This window comes from Paroedura picta, chromosome 13 (assembly GCF_049243985.1).
Source record: "Paroedura picta isolate Pp20150507F chromosome 13, Ppicta_v3.0, whole genome shotgun sequence".
NCBI classification, from domain to species: Eukaryota; Metazoa; Chordata; class Lepidosauria; order Squamata; family Gekkonidae; genus Paroedura; species Paroedura picta.
Window position 1 is genome coordinate 22840561 of NC_135381.1, and position 19095 is coordinate 22859655.

Consider the following 19095-nt stretch of genomic DNA (forward strand, 5'->3'; position numbering starts at 1 on the left):
ACTAGTTCTTGGATAAATTTCAGTCGCTAAAACAAACTGCAAGAAACGAGCAATCTACACAAAGCTAACTCTGCTTTCGAGAGTATCCAGAGCAAATTTTTACCATTTTCTAAGATATTTCTTTACCCAGTTTTGCTTTCAACATAGAAATGCAAGAGGTGCAGCTCAGCTCACCAGGCTGTGTAATACTATTGTGGTTGTGTGTTGTAACTTTGAAGGGAAATAAACCCAAGCTCTGATTAAAGATATGGTGCTACACAACATGCCGGAAGCCAGACCTACTTCCTAGCTTTATAAAGAGAGATCAGAAACATATTTTAAATACAGAGCATATTGCATTCAATCACCACAAAAAGATCTGACAATTTTATGTGAAACATAGCTTTGTAGAACAGATTATATAAAACCCACGTCTGTATTCAAAGTATGCTAAAAAAAAAAGGCTCCATTTTCCATATTAACTATAAATGGAAGCAACATTCAGATGCATCATTTTACCTGGATAAAGTTCCACAAGTTCCCCCCCCCCATCAATATACTACATAAAATATTCCTAAAATCTATCAACAAAACCCAAGAATGGTCCAACATATTGCGTACCTTGCTTCATTAACTCTCACATTCAGAAATACTTTTTCCCTTTCTCTCTCTCTCTCTTTTAAAGTAGTTGTTTTCAACTGCTTATTTTCCAGACACCATACATACCAATTTTTTTCATATCAGTCAACAGAGAAACCCACAAATACGGCTTACCCATGTTGTAGAACACACTTTCAACAATGCATCTGGGCTTAAAGTGAACTCCATTTCCCCCAAGCTAACCAACAATCTTCTCACATTGAGAAAGCAGTTAAAAAATGAAGCATTTCAGGAACTGAGGCAGTAGTCAAAAAAGAGAACAAAAAGAAATAGAAAACTGGCCTTGCACAGGAGTTGGACAAAGATCAGATTGCCTTATATTGGAATTCATTCAGTGTAAACAAGAATCTTCTAAGAGGAGGGACCTTCGGCCTAAAAAATTATTTAGAATCAACTCATGTGATTCATGACTGCAATCAGATGTCCACACTGTCCAGGAAATCCTGTTGAACTCTACTGGATTTACTTCCAAGAAAGCGCTCAAGAAGCTCAAGCAGCACAGATGCAGTCCAAAATATACTAAGTGGAAGGAGTGTCCTGTTCAGAATTATTTAAGGTACATTCCACCAGGATTTAGCAATTAATCAATTGGCAAAATAGCAGGCATGACTGATTTCATAAAAATTTTATGGTTTTAATACTATGTTAAATTTTTGATAAACTATTTATACCATGTATGTTTTTTATGGACTGAATGTTAGAAACCACCCCAAATCAGCAGGCTGGGAGGGGAAGGGTATGAATTGAAAAATAAATAAATCAAATTAATAATACATTTTTGATGTATGATATAATGGTTACAGTGCCTATCTAGGAGTCCCAATTTTGAATCCCCACTGCTATTTAAGCTTGCTGAGTGACCATGGGGCAGTCAAATGCTCTCACAGCCGAACCTATTTCACAGGGTAGTTGTGAGAATACAATGGAGGACAGGCGAATGATGAAAGCCATTTTAGGTTCTCATTGGGGAGAAAAACTGGGTATAAAGGAAGTAAATAAAAATTTTAAAGTAATTAAATTTTAGATTCTTGACATGCCTTCAGAAAACTCTTAAGCCTCCAGACTATTCACTCAAAAATTATTCTAGCTGGCAACCCAGCATATTCCTTCTAACTTGATCCTACCTTTGTATCAAGAGCTATTTTGTCTATTTGGAAAGGTGTTATAATTTACTGCATTTGTTTTCCTCCTAATTAATGGATGCTTCTTGGGTTTCAGTATTCAAGGTAAGAGGAATGTACTGTTAGGTAAACTTTCACAACTCTGTACAACCCTAAGTGCAAAAGAACTAAGTATTTCCCATGGACAGGCCATAATATCCACCCATTCAACTCCAGTTTTATTAACAGCGGCAAAATGTCCAAGCAATTATAATTATACTGCATCTACAGAGAATTTGGATATGGACCTAGGCTATATCTGTTGATGGGAACCAGAAACCAGTATGAAAAACATTAAAAATGTATTTGCATATTGCCCCATCCTCATGGTAGGTAACATTTAAAAATACATAATAATAAGCAATAAAACAGCAAATTCTTCATTAAAAAAATGCTTCCTATTATTTGTCTTCCTTTGGAAACTGATCTGAGTTTGAAGGTATTCCTGTCAGTAGATGTTTTGAGTAGGGAGGCCAGCATCTCATGATGTTATTGCCTAACTTCAACCATAGGCCTGATGGCACAGCTTATGTTTGCAGGCCCTCCAGAATTGTTTAAAATCCCTAATCTCTTCAGGCTGAACATTCCACCAGTCCAGGACCCCTAAACAGATTTAGACTGCCTGATCTTAATTTTCTTAAGGGGGGTGGGCAAAGGGAACAAGGCAGTCCTAAATATACATGGTTCCCAGACCGTTGGATATATATATAGTATCCAACAAGGCTGAGAGGAACATTATAGGATATTTGCTGTGTTTTGTGTATAGAAGGTAATATTTAGACACAAAAAGGCATATTTGTTCAGCATTTTGCAGCAGTCTGCAGGTTTTTGTATTTTCAATGGGATATGTTGTTGCATTTCTCCAGACTGCCAGTGGTGAAATGTGGCACCACCATATCCCCCCCCCCTTTCCTTTTGGATACATCCACACACACCACTTCCACACACCAATCCTGATGAATGGCCGACCAGACTCATCCCTGAAACATCCGCCAGCTGTCGGGAAGCAGTGATGGTTTGGATCAAGCAGAGTCACCTGAAACTCAACCCTCCAAAGACGGAAGTCCAGTGGCTGGGTATGAAGGAGCCAGGAGAGAAAGGACAGTTGCCCACCCTAGATGGGATGTGGCTGACACTCTGACAGGAACTTGAGTGAGATTTTGACACATCCCTCTCCCAAATGGGAGAAGCACTGAAGACAAGGCTCACAGATGTTAGTATCCTAGTGGAACTGAAATGTATTTTAACTGTTTTAACTGGATAATGTTTGATGTATTATATAAGGTTGTTTTATGTATCATACAATATTGTAAACTGCCCCGAGCCAGCTCACCGGGAGAGACAGTCATATACATTCAAACATAACTAAATAAAATAAAATAAAAATACCATTTTCACTGCACAAAGTAATCTAAAAGTATAATTGCCTTCCCTTCTTCTGCCCACAACAGACACCCTGTGAGGCAGGTGGGGCTAAGAGAGCTCTGACAGAACTGATCTGGAGGAGCTCTAACAGGGCTGTCCCAAGGTCACCCAGCTAGCTGCTTGTGAAGGAGCATGGAATCAAACCCAGCTCTCAGAATATAGGCCACTGTTCTTAATCACTACACCAAACTGGTAGGTGTAACGGGTTACAATGTTCTCAGTACTTCAAAAACAGCCATCTGTTGATTTTTGCCTATCAAACAAGAAGACAAGTTGGTAAAATCTTGGTAGAATCTCAAGGGACTTGAATCGAACAGGTAAAAGTTCATTCCTATAAGCTAATTGACAAAGTGCTGCACTCACCCCAGGCAGGTCCATCATAGGCGCCCTGGAGACAGATTTAGGCTTGGATCCTAAGCAACATTCCATTTCCACTGGAAGAAGGCCTTGCCCCTCTGACGGTAGCCTTCTGTGCTGCCTCTCCCTTCCTTGAAGGTCAGTGGAAGAGCACAGAGATCAAAGTGAAAGCCTGCAGCAGAGGACATGACAAAAATCTCTCTGCTCCTCCTTTGTTGGGGAAAACCTTTTTTTTTTGGGGGGGGGGAGACTGCAGCTGCTAGTGTTTGAGAAAATGGCAATCTAGGATCCAAGCCATGTCTCTGGAGACTCCCTGGAACTTCTCCCTGTGGCCATGCAAGAAACAATTCCTCCCCTCTACCCCAAGTGTTTGAAAACTTCACACTCACACTTCAAGACAAAAAAAAAAAGAGTTGGATATCCAAGATCATAGCTTCTCCTCTCCTCTGTTCACAGGAAGGTATTTTACTAGGCTGTGGCCTACACCCAGTAAAACAAATATATTATACCAGGACACACTCAGCCTCCAGATAACAAATCTAATTGTTTAAGCAGGACGCATGAGCAATGGCACACAAATGCTTGCTAAAATATTGTGCTTCAGATCAGATGCACAACTCAAGCCTTATCACTGGCTATAAGAAGAGTAGAACTCAAAGTCAAAGACCTTTATTGGCATAACCCTAGCAAAACATCTATATTAAAGACAGAGCAATTCAAATCCCACGTCACTTGGAGAAAATCCCGTGGAGGAATTTTGCAATGCCTTCGGTTACTTGAGGGTTGTGATCCAGTAAAAGAGAGTGCACTACTGTCGAGGGATCGTGAATCTTGCTCGCCCGCATGAGAGGATATATGTAACGTTCTCTAAGATGGTTGTGTTGCTCACAAAGGAGCATGTTCCACTGACTCAAGTTTCCTGGCAAGACAAGAGCAGAGTCTGTCGGCATATCGGATTTTAGCATATCGACCGTTAGTTGCTGCCGTTGGTAGGAGGTTTAGCCTTGCTAGCATAAAAAAATTGATTCAGGGAAGATGATTTTAAAGATGTAAAGTAGTCCAGGATCCTTCCTGCTGGGGAATAGATATAAAAAAGATGGGAGAGCATGTTCTGCATGCTCCGACAATCGTGTTTTGATAGTCCATGTCCAACTGTTAGCAGCTTTAAAGCTAAACCAGAAAAGCTCTGTTGTAAAAGTTAAAATCGGGGGATATGGGCACAGCTCGTAGCTGGTTACGTTCCTTTCTCTATAACTAGACCCAGAGAGTTGCTGTGGGGGAAGAGTTGTCACGCTCCTACCAGCTCCCTTGGGAAGCACACCTGGCCTCAACCAGGGCCAGGGCCTTCTTGGTCCTGGCCCCTTCATGGTGGAATGAGCTCCCAGGTGAGCTGCGGCACCTGCGGGAGCTTCCAGCATTTCTTAGGGCCTGCAAAATGGAGCTCTTCTGCCAGGCCTATGGTTGAAGCCGGGATAGTGAGGAAGATCGGTGGGGAGCCCCTGGAGTTAGGCAGCAGTTAATCCTTTTTATCTTGGCCTCTCTTTCCACCCCGCCAGAAGTTGGGGAGTATTGAAGTATTACTGCCATGTTGTTTTAGCTCTGTTACGATTTTGTTGTCCTCTTTTCATGGGGTTTTATTAGGGGCTTTATTGGACATTTTGTAACCCGTCATGAGTTGGTCTCAGGAGTGATGGGAAATAAATTGAATAATAATAGTAGTAGTAGTAGTAGTAGTAGTAGTAGTAGTAGTAGTAAAATTCCTTAGGCTTGCAGAAAATGTCAAACCTTGCCTGTCCAAAATTTGCTGCCCCATAACTTCATTGGCTGCTCCTGAGTTCTAGTATTTTTTACTATTTCTTCCTGCATCCTCTGTCCCATCTCCCTTCTCCTCTTCTCTCAAAAGTGTTGAAGCCATGCTTTCACATGAGAATTAGGAATTTAAAGCTTTTAGGCAAGTACTGAAAAATAAAGGTACCAGCAAAATGATCATAGTGGCTGCATCTGAACTGCTAGGAAGGCTAGTGACCTGAAGTCGGATGGAACAGAAGAGGGGTAACAGGAGGAAATTATAAGAGCTAGGATTTGTTAATGGGAAGAAGTGAAAATATTCATGTTCTGCCCACCAACCTCACTTCATCTCAATACCAACCTTTTTTCAGAAAAAGGCAAATCTGCAAACGAAGAAGCGGGGAAATAGCAGCAGCAACTCCTACCGGCCATGGCCTTTGACTGTATTGCAAAACTCTCCTAGTGGACACAAGAGTCCAAAGAATTTCACAATCTCAAGGTTGACTAAGGCTATTTGCAGACTTTTTGGCACCGAAAGCTTCCTCTTTCAGGAAAGCCATCAAGCTAATGGAACTGAGAAACCCCATCCTCCAAGCATGGTTCCTTTTGATATTGGACTCTTCCCTCCTCCTGCAACCGTCTCTGATGCTTGCTTTTAAACTGGAACCTAAATACCCTTAACAGAAGTTCATCTATGTTTCCGTAGGCAGTAAAGGGTTGGAACTTCTTTATTTAGAGAAAGATTGTTTGGCAAAGTGGAGCTTGTTCCCAGGAAACGCCTGAAATTATTTTTGTTTGTTTGTTAAAGAAATCTCTTTATAATTTGTCCACAAATTAATGATACTGATGGCTCACTAAATGCCATGGAACATATGAAACTGCCCTGTATGGAATCTGACCCTAGTTCAGCACTATCTGATGGGCAGAAACTTTTTGGAAGACCTGGACCATTCCCAGTGCACTACTGTCAGGGAACCTTAGTGATTCCAGGGATTTAAATTTAGTCACTACACTTCACTGTAATGCTGCATTATTTGATTCAACTCTTTTCATGAGAAAGAAGTCAAAATGTCAATGATAAAGAGATGGAGGCTACAATACTACTTGAACTTATTGTGAAGTTAGTAATCCTTGTTCTAGCTTCTGAGGCACATGTTCAATTTCCTGAAAGCCAATGTATGGCTTATAGCTCAATTAGCTTATAACAAAAATCCACCTATCAAAAGTTTGCAGAATTAATTTTGAGCCAAACCACATACAACAATAGAGACCCATGACTGGATCCCTCTGTGGTTAAAAGCCATTGCAGAGAGGAAGGCGATTTGGACCACTGGTACTGGGGAAATAAGGGAATTGATTCACACACACACACGCCATTCCCTTTTACCCCTAATATTCCCCCCCTCCTCTGGGCAGGATCAAAAGAATTCTAAAAGGTAGGGATGCTTGATTCAGTGAATGTGCAGGGTTGGACGATTAACCTGCTGGCACTGAAGTACCCATACATTTTTCAAAATACTGTACAATTAAAAGGAAGATTCTAGGACTTGTTCTCCTTTTCTAAACCTCTAGCAACTCAACTGAACAATCATCTGCAACCTGCTTTGGCACTAAAAGTGGAGCAACTTGCTCAATGGGTTTCTCTGTATACACAGCTACCTTTTGAGGCAGTCATAAATTAAATCTTCCACTCTTTGAGCCAGGAAAATGAAGCCACTCACTCTTTGAAATATGCCACACTTCCTAAAGCAGAACTATTTCAATCTGGGGGCTAAAATTAGGAACCCCGGAGCAAAATCATTCATCAGATGCAATCCCAAATGTACTTACTAGGAAACTCCTGCTGAATTTAGTGGGATTCACTCCAAAGCAGATATGCAGAGAATCAAGCCATTAACTGCCTGACAAAAATAGCATCACATGCACTCAGAAAAGTTAGTAATTCTATGCCTGCAAGGAATCATATGATGGGGCAAGCCTCCCCTGACCACCACCCCCGCCGAGGGCTTCGCATCTTCTGACTGGCCCCTCACCCAGACTGGCTCCGCCCCTTACTCCGCCCACTTAGGGCTTAGCGAATTATGAAGACCAGCAGCGGTCACAGATTAATAATTTCCACATAAAGCTTTCAACTATTCTAATCTAACATTTAAAACAAACATGTGATTTAAAAAAAACAACATTCTCATCAAATATTTCATTTCAGGTATTGCTGCTGAGACATAAGAGTGGGGTGCTTTTAAGTTTTTATTCTCCAAATATTTATTTATTTTATTTCTTATATTTCTATACCACCCTCCCTTCCGGCTCAGGGCGGTTTACATAAAACATAGAGGAACTACAGCATAATTGATGAAATCCCAAAAAACAATAGTAACAGTGGTTTCAACTGGTGATAAATGTCTATAACATGTCATGTAACATTTCCATATAATGATTTCAGTAACAGCATTAACTTGCTAAATATGTTAACTATGATTCCATAGCTAGATTGGTTTGGGATTCAGTATATGAATGGGGGTTCTCTGGGGGCCCAGTAGATGTTGTTGTTTCTGTCAACCTCAACCAAATGCCTGGCGGAAGAGCTCCATTTTGCAGGCCCTGTAGAACTCTGGAAGTCAGAGTAAATGTGCTAAGCCAGATCACACTCTATTGGGGCACTGAAAATTTCAATGCATCTTTTTCAGGAAAACAGATCTGCACATTACTTGGCCCATGCTGCAAACACAGACAGAGCTAAGAGAGTCAGGCAGCTTCCCTCCAGAATCCTCTGAAGAAAGGAGGCAGATATGTAGACATGAAGGCCCATAGGGCAAACAGCCACTCTCCACTGTCCAGCAAAGAATCTCCAGGCAGCCAGGAAGCAAAACTAATGGGAGCTGGGGGGGGGGGAGCTTTACAAAACTCTCACTTTCCCCTTCCACCCATGTTTCAGGACACAAATGACAAACAGAGGCAAACACAGAATGCAAACATTCCTGTAATCCTTGTGCACTTAGCAAATTTAAATCCATGTCATTTAATTCACTTTAGAAATAACCAAGAGACAAGAGCAATTTAAATGATTGATATTTACAGATTATTCCTATATTTCATAAATGATTTATTTTAAGAATAGATTCAAATGAGTAGCCGTGTTGGTCTGAAGTAGCACAATAAAATCAGAGTCCAGTAGCACCTTTAAGACCAACAAAGATTGATTCAAGGCGTGAACTTTCGAGTGCAAGCACCCTTCGTCAGAATCACTATGTCATTCACCTTATTTTCATAAAACAAAAAAGAAACAAGGAAATGCCCTTGTTTGTTTATAGAAAGCATACATAATTTGAATATTGAACACTGTAGCTTAAAGACCATAAAGGCAGAAGAAAGTAGATCACTGGAGTAGGCATCAAGGAGCCAGATGACATGCCAGTCCCAGGTCCCCAGTACCCATCCTATCCTTATCCATTGTTCCTTTTAATATTTGTGAAACAGCTTTAGCCCTGCCGCTAAAGCTCCTGCCCTCCTTCCCTGGACGCTAGCCACTTTGCTCTCAGATGCCTGAGAGAGAGACACAGAGAGCCCTGCCAAACCGCAAATGAGCCCTGATTACCTATGGCTCCTGCTGCGAAGGAGAGAGGGAGAGAGACAGCCACCCCAAACTGCTAAGGAGCCCTGATTACCTTCTACAGCTCCTGCTGCCAGAGAGAGAGAGAGAGAGAGAGAGAGAGAGAAAGAGAGAGAGCCACCCTCTCAGGTGTTTGTTTAAACTGAAAAGCAGATAAAGCCCTGCATCTGGTAGACACCCACTTTATTTTTGAACATGGGGGCATATAAACAAAATCCAGTGTTATGTTCCAAATAAATAATTTACCGTAAGTTTGCAAGAGCGGGAACGTAATATTGTTTAATCTGTTTTGTTTCCTTGGATTGTGTCTGTGTATACCAATAAAGGTTTTCTGAGTCAGTACAAAGAGGATTTTACTGAAACTTAGATTCATCTCAATAAGCCAAATTGGTTAGGAGTGTGGACTTCTTATCTGGCGAGCCGGGTTCGATTCTTCACTCCCCCACATGCAACCAGCTGGGTGGCCTTGAGCTTGCCACAGTGCTGATAAAGCTGTTCTAACCGAGCAGCAATATCAGGGCTCTCTCAGCCTCACCCACCTCACAGGATTTTGTGGGGAAAGGGAAAGTAACTGTAAGCTGCTTTGAGACTCCTTCATAGATAAAAATGGCGTATAATAATCAACTCTTCTTCTTCTTCTTCATAAAGCATAAGGATAAACACACCCAACCAAAAGCAGAACCCTGTTACTGCAAAACAAAACTCTCATATGGAAATTCAAAATGTCCTCATTTTCAGATGAGATTTCCATATTGAAAATCGTAACTAATGTTTGGCCAACTGGCAGTCAAATAGCTTTTGAAGCATTAGCATTACTGGAATAACAAAAAAAACCTTTAATCACCAACAAATTTGTTTCTTAGGCTAATGGCAAACTCATTAACTACTATTGCAGAACAATGGAATCAACAATATTGTGAATATTTCTAACTTTTAAACTTGGAGAAGCCTTCTAATATATATATAGAAATAATTTGCTACTTGGATCAGCCTACAGCTGCAACAAAAAAGAGAAAAGGATGACTGCATAAGCAACAGCGACAATTTAAAAAACTTGTTTAAGAGGTTGATATTCTTCTTCAAAGTTCAACTGATCAATAGTAAGGGTTTGCTCTTGAACTCCATTTTTCCCTACCCTTGGCTAATTAACAATGCAAAGATGAGCTACAATTTCCACAGTGGCAATTTTTTGCCTTCATGGGACATTTGGCAATCCAGCACCATTCAACTGATGAGCATGCCAATCCTAATTGAACTGGGAGAACCTTCCCAAGGAGTTCCTCTCTCTCTAGACTCCTCAGTTCACTTTGTCTCTTATTTTGACAGTAGGGGCACAGTTGTCCTTCTGGAGTGAGTTCAAAAATTTAAACAACCAGAGCACACAGGGGACAGGGAGCAGTTTAATCCCTCCTAGGCTGAACAATACAGAAAGGGAAAATGCCCATCTGAATGCTTCCTCTATCTTAAACACGCAGCTCCCTATACTTGGAAAGTAGTAAGCAAGTTTGGTTTAAGCCCCCTTTACTTGAATGCAAAGTAACTGATCTCTCCCACAACTCATCTGTAACAGTTTGATCTTCTTCTGCATAAATAAAAGGGTAAGGGGTAAGTGGGTGGAGAGTGAGCAGGGCCTGTTCGGACTTTGGGCCAATCAGGATGTGTGCCCAAAATCTGGACAGGTCCCACTGCCCCCAGCCCAGCCAGGGGCAATCTGGCGACATTGCAGCCAGTTTTCCCCTGGCCATTGATGGAGACAGAAAAGCCCCTTCTCACTTAAAATACTGCTCTGGCCAGCCTCGCTGCTAGAGGGAAGAAACAGCCAAGTCATATGTGTAATCTTCTTCACCACTCTGCAGATTTGAGGCCTACTAAACAGGGTTGTTTTACAGATGAGACTGGATGCTGTTGAGGAGGTTCTTTAGTCTCCTGTTTCATCTGCGCAACAACCCTTTGCAATAGGCCTCAACAAAAACCTCCATGGGAGGCCTTAAATATTTCTTCTCCACAACAACCCTGTCAAAACTCCAAAGCAGCCCTTTCTTCCTGGAGAGCTGATCTTTATAGTCTGCAGATGAGCTGTAATTTCAGAAGCTCTCCAGGCCCCACCTGGAGGTTGACTACCCCTGGGTTGGAAATATTCCTGGAGGGTTGTGGGTAGGACTTCAAAATGGTACAATGCCTCAGAGTCCAGCCTCCAAAGTAGCCATTTTTGGCAACAGAGATGATCATTATAATCTAGAGATGAGCAGCGATCTAGAGACGATGGTAGAGGCTTGCAGACTTCGTTTGAAGTGGAGCGTTGTGGGTGTGTCCCTCCTGGGCTATGGTCTTTGGCCAGCCCTTACCAGCAACTGTTTGTATTTTGGGTCCTGCGAGTCTGGAAAGTGCAGGAAGATCTAAGTAATGAATATTTACAGGCAGAAACTGTATATAGTGAACAAGTAAATCCTGCCACCCACTTGAAACTTCACAGTATCAGCCTCTTTGTCAGATAGCTATCGAAAAAATTTCCTAAGATGGAGAACCCACCACCTCCCGAGGAAGCCTGTTCCACTGAGAAACCCCTCTAACTGTCAGGAACTTCTTCCTGGTGTTTAGACAGACTTTCTTTTGAATTAATTTCATCCCATGGTTTCTGGTCCGTCCTCCTGGGGCAAGAGAGAACAACTCTGCTCCATCCTCTATATGGCACACTTTTAAATACTTGAAGATGCTTATCAAATCCCCTCTCAGTCGTCTCCTCTCTAGGCTAAACAGACCAAGCTCCCCCAACCTTTCTTCATATGTCTTGGTCTCCAAACACCTCACCATCTTTGTTGCCCTCCTCTGGACACACTCCAGTTTGTCTACATCCCTCCAACTGAGGTGCCCAAAACTAAACACAGTACTCCAAGTGTGGCCAAGCCAGAGCACAGTACAGCAAAACCATCACCTCCCGTGACCTGGACACGATACTCCGTTTGATACAGCCCAAAATCCCATTTGCCTTCTTAGCCACTGAGTCAGGCTGCTGACTCATTTTCATTGTATGGTCTACTAAGACTCCTAGATCTTTTTCGTACATGCTACTGCCAAGACAAGTCTCCCGATCTTATATTGATGTATTTGGTTTTTCCTACCTAAATGCAGAACTTTGCATTTACCACATTTTACCAACTTGTCAATAAGAATATCATTTTACCAACTTGTCAACAAGAATATTACTGAAATCCAGATAAACTATGTCCACGGTATTCCCCTGATCCAGCAAGGTGGTCACTTTCTCAAAAAAAGAGATAAGGTTGGTCTGATATGACTTGTTCCTGCGAAACCCGTGCTGAGTCTTCATAATCACAGCTCTCAGTTCCAGCTGCTCAGGGACCCAGTGTTTGATGATTTGTTCCAAAATTTTGCCAGCTACAGATGTCAAGCTGGCAGGTACCTAGATCCTCCTTTTTCTCATTCTTGAAGATGGGGACATTTGCCCTCCCCGCCAATCATCTGGCACCTCACCTGTTCTCCAAGAAGTGTCAAAAATAATGGACAGAGGTTCAGAGATGACATCTGCAAGTTATTGGATGCAATTCATCTGGATGCAATTCATCTGGCCCAGAAGACTTTGTTTCATCTAAAAGAAACTAGGTGTTTGTGGATTGCATGCGCTAAACTGCCGCACCTGCGTGTTTGCACGCCTGCCGGCAGGTCCACACATATGTGTTTGCGCTGGTGGTGTGCTGGCGGCCGCGCTTCCCTCTCCCCCCCCAGCCGGGCGCAAACGCACATGCGCAGCACGTCCACGCATGCGTGTTTGCGCCAGCGGCCGCACTCTCCACCCCCCGCAACAAGAAGCTTGCTGGGCTGCAAGCTAATCAGCCGCTTTGGCGGCCAATTTGCTCGTGGCCTGGCAACCTTCTCGCTGCAGGGGGGGCACGGAGAGAGAGCCGTGGCCCGCTGCCGAGGCTCTCAGGCCGCAGACCGGGGGTTGGGGACCACTGTTTTATAGCACAAAGGCCTACTCAGCAGAGGGCGGAGCTAACAGTCTGCTCCTGAGATAATCCTTCCTCCTTCTCCCAGCACCTCCAAGTTACTGTAACATCTACAACAACTGTGGCATGTACAATCATATAGAGGTTAAGAGTGGCAGCCTCTAATCTGGAGAACCGGGTTTGATTCCTCACATGAAGCCAGCTGGGTGACCTTGAGCTGGTCACACAGTTCTCTTACATCTGTTCTTGCAGAGCAGTTCTCTTAGAGCTCTCTCAAGCCCCCGCCTCACAGGGTGTCTGTTGTAGGGAGAGGAAGTTAAGTTGTTTGTAAGCCATTTTGAGACTCCCTTGAGTAGTGAAAAGTAGAATATAAAAAACAGCTCTTCTTAAATACACACACACATGCCATTCTTGATTTTCTCTGGGCAAGCAGCAGTGTGGGGGCTGGTAGCAGAAGGTCATGTTGTCCAAACGAAGCTTCCAGGAAACTTCCATCTGCTGAGTATTTAGGCAACTAGAGGAGGTGGGACTGAACTGCCAGAATGACGAATTAAAAATGACTGGAAGCTGGCATGGAGCGGGAGAGTTGAAGTCATCTAACAGGATTGCCAACAGAGAAATGTAAGCTGTTATTCCCCCCCCCAGAAAAAGTGATTTTTCAAGCAGAAACTATAGCCCCCCTTGGTACTATGCAAGCTTGGGAGGGCTATTGGCTAGGAGTTTTGCCATCCCAAACCTCCAACTGTGCTGCCTGTGAAGCCCTGGGCTTGGGGAGGGGGGCTCCACAAATGTGCTCACCCACAGGAGCACAATCTTTTTATTCTAGTGAGAGCTGCAACTCTTCTCTTGAACTGGCCCTCTCTGGCTTTTTGCACAGCCGTGGAAAGAAGAGAGGCCTCTCGCTGCCTATACGTCTCTGCAAGGACAGGAGTTTCAGGAAACAAGCCGCTGCCCATTCCTGAGGTAGTTTGGGAGGGGGGTATCCTATAGCTGTGCTCTGAGTGCGTCTGAAGCTCAGCATAGCATCACAGTGACTATTCCTCCCCTCCATCTCGGAGGGAGATTCATGGGCCAGAGGGACACCAGTTTTGGCTGGCTACCAAAGCAAGGCAAGATTTGTACTCCTGCAATGCACCATTAAAGAGACGAGCTACAGCCATCGACCAAGACAGAAAGCCAAGGCTATCGGTTCACGCTGCTGAAAAATTAGAACAACTTTGTTTCTCAACGGTGTTCTTATTTCAAGCGCTAAACATGAACAGTTACATCCTGTCCCCGACCCCAACCCCCACCTCCTATATCTTAAATCTAGATTTATGTGAAATATTGTGCAACCAAAATATTGGGAGAGGAACACTTTAAAGAGCCATATACAAAGTCAAGAGCAGTTCAGGAAACTATCCTGTATTCTTCAGTCCAACTGCAGGTTTCCCAGGATTGGCAGTGGCATGGAGCATGCTTGCAAAAGGACTCCGAGTATTCACTCCACCCCCTTGCAATTTCTCAGGAGGAAAGAAGCAGCCAGAAAGTTTACAGAACGCGGTAACGGGGGGGGGGGGGGGGGGGAGAGAAGTCAGTTAGCTGAGATAAAAAAGCCAAAGGACAGAAGCCAAAGGACAGAAGTAGTTTCATGGTAAAAAGCAGTAATCTGAAGCAGCAGCGAGTGACAAAGAGCAGGCCTTGAACAAAGAAACAGCCAAGGCAGAAGTCAGGGTAGGACAAAACTGCATGGCAGGGAGGCCCAGGATGGGATGGATGAGGGTAGAAAAAGATTACTTGGGTGGGGTTAAGAACTGGGGAGCTGCAGGATTGCTGGGCCTGGCTGAGAGGAAATGGCTTGAGACTTAGTAGAAGGCTCTTTTGATTAACCTCATCATCATCTCATCATCATCATCATCATCATCATCATATATCCTTTAATGCAGGGGTAGTCAAACTGCGGACCTCCAGATGTCCGTGGACTACAATTCCCATGAGCCCCTGCCATCGTTTGCTGGCAGGGGCTCAAGGGAATTGTAGTCCACGGACATCTGGAGGGCCGCAGTTTGACTACCCCTGCTTTAATGGCATATAAGGCAGCTTACTGCGTCTATATATTTAACAGGATGACCATGGAAAATATGTGCAATTTGTTTTTGTTTGTTTGTTTTAATTACTAATCTGTGTCAAAGTCCCCTTCTTTAATAATAAAGAGTAATAAAGCCAGCAAAGTGGCTTTTAATGCTTCAGTTCGAAGTAATTAAAAAAAAAACCCACCACCACAAGCCATTTACATTCTTTCAGTCTTAGTAACTAAGGAGTCAATATTTGGGGAAGATTTTCTTCACAGAATAGTTACTTCCATTGGGAAGATGTTATTTTAGTTCAAAAATGCACTTGCCCAAATGCATCAAGGAACCAGTAAGCAAACGTCAGGATTCCCAAAAGCCCATGCCCTGAAACGTCCTTGGACAGGAAGTTTTATTGATACATGCAAGAATTCATATTTATTGCACTCTGGGAATGGCCTGATCTAACAGTGCTTAGTGGAGTTTAGTGAAGGTCAAGACTGAGGCAGTTATTTTTGGAATTGTTCGTGAATCTTTTGGTAAATTAGGTATTAATTTCTTGTTTTCATTATATTATTGATTATTCTTGTTTCTTTTCTTGGATAAACATTTTGTTTTGTATGCTCTTCTAAAATGGTGAGAAAGAAGGGGAGGGAAGAGAAAGGGCTGCAAGAATCTAGTTAAGTAGGTTAGGCTGAGAGTCTTGCCCACATTTCTGGACTCAGAGATCTGCATCTAAGTTTCCTCAGTATTAGTTCAACATTCTATACTTCTCCAGCTCTCTCTACGACCGTTTATGCACTGGGAACCTCACTGCCCCAGCTCCTGTGCAGCAGCACAAGTCAGGGGCGGACGACGTTCACCAGGCCAAATGCTCCCCCATGTGGGTGCAGAAAGAGGTGGGACAACCTGCTACAACTAAAACTCCAGCCTGCAGTTAGTTTGTGCCTACATGAAAACGATGGAAGAGGTCAGCCAAGGATTTACAGTATTTAAATCTTTAAAGCCATAAGTATATGGAATACACCCAGCTCTATAAATCTTTAATGGCAGAGCCAGCTAGATCTGTGGAAGTTCTGAATAGGTGCCTGAAGGCAGTAACTGAATGGAAGGGGACAAATAAACTGAAGCTCAATCCAGACAAGACTGAGGTACTGTTGGTCAATGGAAAAAATACTCAAGGACTGTGGACAGCCTGTGCAGGAAGGAATTGCACTCTCCCAGCAAGTGGCAGATTTGTATCTAGCAGATGCTGCCAGATCTTGCCCTGCAGTTGGAGGCCTAGATCTGTAGCATATCTTTTATCAGCCTTGGCTTCACACACCAGCTATGACTGTTCCTCAAACACATGATCTGGCCACAATGATCCATGCTCTGATCACATACAAACTAAATGCCTATAATTCCCTTCAGAACTGTCCAGAAACAAACTAGTTCAAAATGCAACCTTCAGGCTATTAGTTGGGAGGTGCGGGTGAATACAAGGATCATATCAATACTTTCTGGCAAGATTTGCACTGGCTGCCTGTTTGTTACTGGGCACAATCCAGCATTTTCTACCCTACCTTTAGGGAGTTGGTGTACTTGAAGGACTGCTGCCTCACATATTATGAAGCCCACCTGCTCAAATGCTCCTTCTGGGCCAATGCAGTCTCTCTCTAAATAGACGAAACAGCCCTCACTGTTATGCACTTCTTGCGGAATCTGGAGACATTGAAAATTAAAATAGCTAAACCTGCTTGCTCTTAGAGTTATGTCAAAGGATGGCACAGCAACGCGTCAGGCAGCCCACTCAGCGAGACAAAATTGTCACATGCTCCAGCTAAGTGGACAAACCACAAGATGGTAAGAAAACCCGAAGTAGCAAGAGCTTTGTGACAACTCTAGAAGCCTCAACCTGGGTAAACAAGTCTAGATTAAACTATAACTTCTAGGTGCACCTTCTGAAACACTAAGGAAGGTAAATCCAGAGCTGCGGCAAGAATCCTCCAGAATGCAAATGTCGCTTAAGCAATCCCATGCACCAACAGACAGCAATGCAGTATCTTCAGCCAGAGAGTAAAAGCCTACTCATCAAGCAAGTTCTTGCAAGAAACAAAATTGCCTGTTGGGGGTATAAAAAAAGAAGGGGGGTGGGAGTAACATGAGGCAGGGCCTGAAACTTCCAGGGCAGCACTATCTGGCCCTGAATCATTACTCTTTCTTGAGCAATTCACTCCTTCTCCCTTTTTCCTGATGTTTGCTTTTATTCATCCCCCTCCTGCCCGAAGGAACTGACAAGGTGCTTGGCCTTCTTTCCACATCACCGCTGCAGTTGCAAAATAGGTTGCAATGTATTCTCCCACACCCACCTCAAATATCTAAGTGATATTCTGGAGGCTTGGCTACCAGAACTTAGCTGGATGAGATGGAGATACAATTAGGCCCACCACCCTGCTTCCAAGAGCAGTCAACTCCTAAGCAAAGCAGGCCAGCAACGGGCCACGGCTGCACAGGAAGAGGCAACAGACCAAGCAGGACAAAAACACTGCACAGAACAGTTCTTGGCCATGACCCCCGGATGCCAAAGACTTGAGAGGGGTGCGTGCCCTTAGTGATCACCTGATCCAGGGGTAGTCAAACTGCGGCCCTCCAGATGTCCATGGACTACAATTCCCATGAACCCCTGCCAGCGTTTGCTCATGGGAATTGTAGTCCATGGACAGCTGGAGGGCTGCAGTTTGACTCCGCCTGACCTGATCCATCTGGCCAGCTGCTCTGAGAGCCAGTTTGCTGTAGTGGTTAGGAGTGCGGACTTCTAATCTGGCATGGCAGGTTCGATTCTGCATTCCCCCACATGCAGCCAGCTGGGTGACCTTGGGCTTCGCCACGGCACTGATAAAACTGTTCTGACCGAGCAGTGATATCAGGGCTCTCTCAGCCTCACCCACCCCACAGGGTGTCTGTTATGGGGAGAGGAAAGGGAAGGTGACTGTAAGCCACTTTGAGCCTCCTTCAGGTAGGGAAAAGCGGCATATAAGAAGCAACTCTTCTTCTTCTTCTGCTCTCAAACAAACTAAGTGAGCCCGCAGTCAGATCCAGCCAGGCACCTTTTCAATTCCTAAGCATCCAAGTGTGTGCCACAGCTCCGGTCATAACTTGGCCCATCCAACCACTTGTGGTATTAGAGCTTTCTCGCTCACAAAAGCTGCAGGAGCCCCTGGGGAGTCCACGTCTGGGCAGGAGGAACAAAAGACAACGAGCCAGCGGCCAAACAAACGCCATCTTCCGCCGGGCCCTTTTCTGCCGCCTCGGGGACCAGGCGCTTACCTGCAGGGCAGCCAACCTGCTGGGTCAAAGACAAGGCCGCGCAAAACCGGCGTTTGTATCAGACAGGAAGGCAGTGCAGGCGGGGAGGGGGGCGGTCTGCGCCTCCGGACACGCACCGGACCGGCAGGTTTCCGGCTTGGCGCCCTCGGGAAGGTGGGCGCGGGGGAAGAAAGAAACGCTTCTGCGCCTCTGCATGGAGCAGGGGTAGTCAAACTGCGGCCCTCCAGATGTCCATGGACTACAATTCCCATGAGCCCCTGCCGGCAGGGGCTCATGGGAATTGTAGTCCGTGGACATCTGGAGGGCCGCAGTTGGACTACCCCTGGCATAGAGCCTGGGGTCAGGCGGAGCAGGAACGGGGGGCCCGGCTTACTTACAAAGCGGTTGATCGTCCGTCGAAGCATCGTCAGGCTGCCGCAGCGTCTCCCAGGAGCGGGCGGGAGGGGGGGGCTTCTGGTTCCCTCCCCGCGAAAGGGCACGATTCGGAACCCCCCTCCCAGCCTTGGCGGCAGGGACACTGCGGAGGGCGGGCTTCCCCCGCCCCCAGCCCCCCAGTCACCGGCGCGCCGCTCGCAGCCGCATCGTGCCTCCTCTTCCCGTTACGCCGCAGCAGCGGGGCTCTCTCCGGGCGGGGCGGCAGGAAGCCAGCGCGCTCAGCCTGCAGACGGCATCGCCGAAAAGCCCGCGGCGCTGCCGACCTGGGCGCGCCAAGAACGCCCGGGCGCACGTGGCACCCTCCGCCGGCCCTGCCCTCGCCGCGGTCGGTCTGTCTCGCCTGGCTGCCCGGCGGCCCC

General features: G+C 44.9%; 1 protein-coding gene across 4 annotated transcripts in view; it reads right to left on the reverse strand.

Annotated features, from left to right (window-relative positions):
- The window catches only part of ATP11C (ATPase phospholipid transporting 11C (ATP11C blood group)), an 86374-nt gene extending 67558 nt beyond the window's left edge, over positions 1 to 18816 (reverse strand). For 2 of the 4 annotated variants that reach the window (XM_077308271.1, XM_077308274.1), the window contains exon 1: positions 754 to 912. In XM_077308271.1, coding sequence (XP_077164386.1) covers positions 754 to 807 — 54 coding nt within the window. In that variant the 5' untranslated portion in view covers positions 808 to 912. Of the gene's footprint in view, positions 1 to 753; positions 913 to 18678 lie in introns of those variants that run through there. The other 2 variants (XM_077308273.1, XM_077308270.1) reach the window with 2 other exon arrangements.
- Between the last annotated feature and the right edge of the window lie 279 nt (positions 18817 to 19095).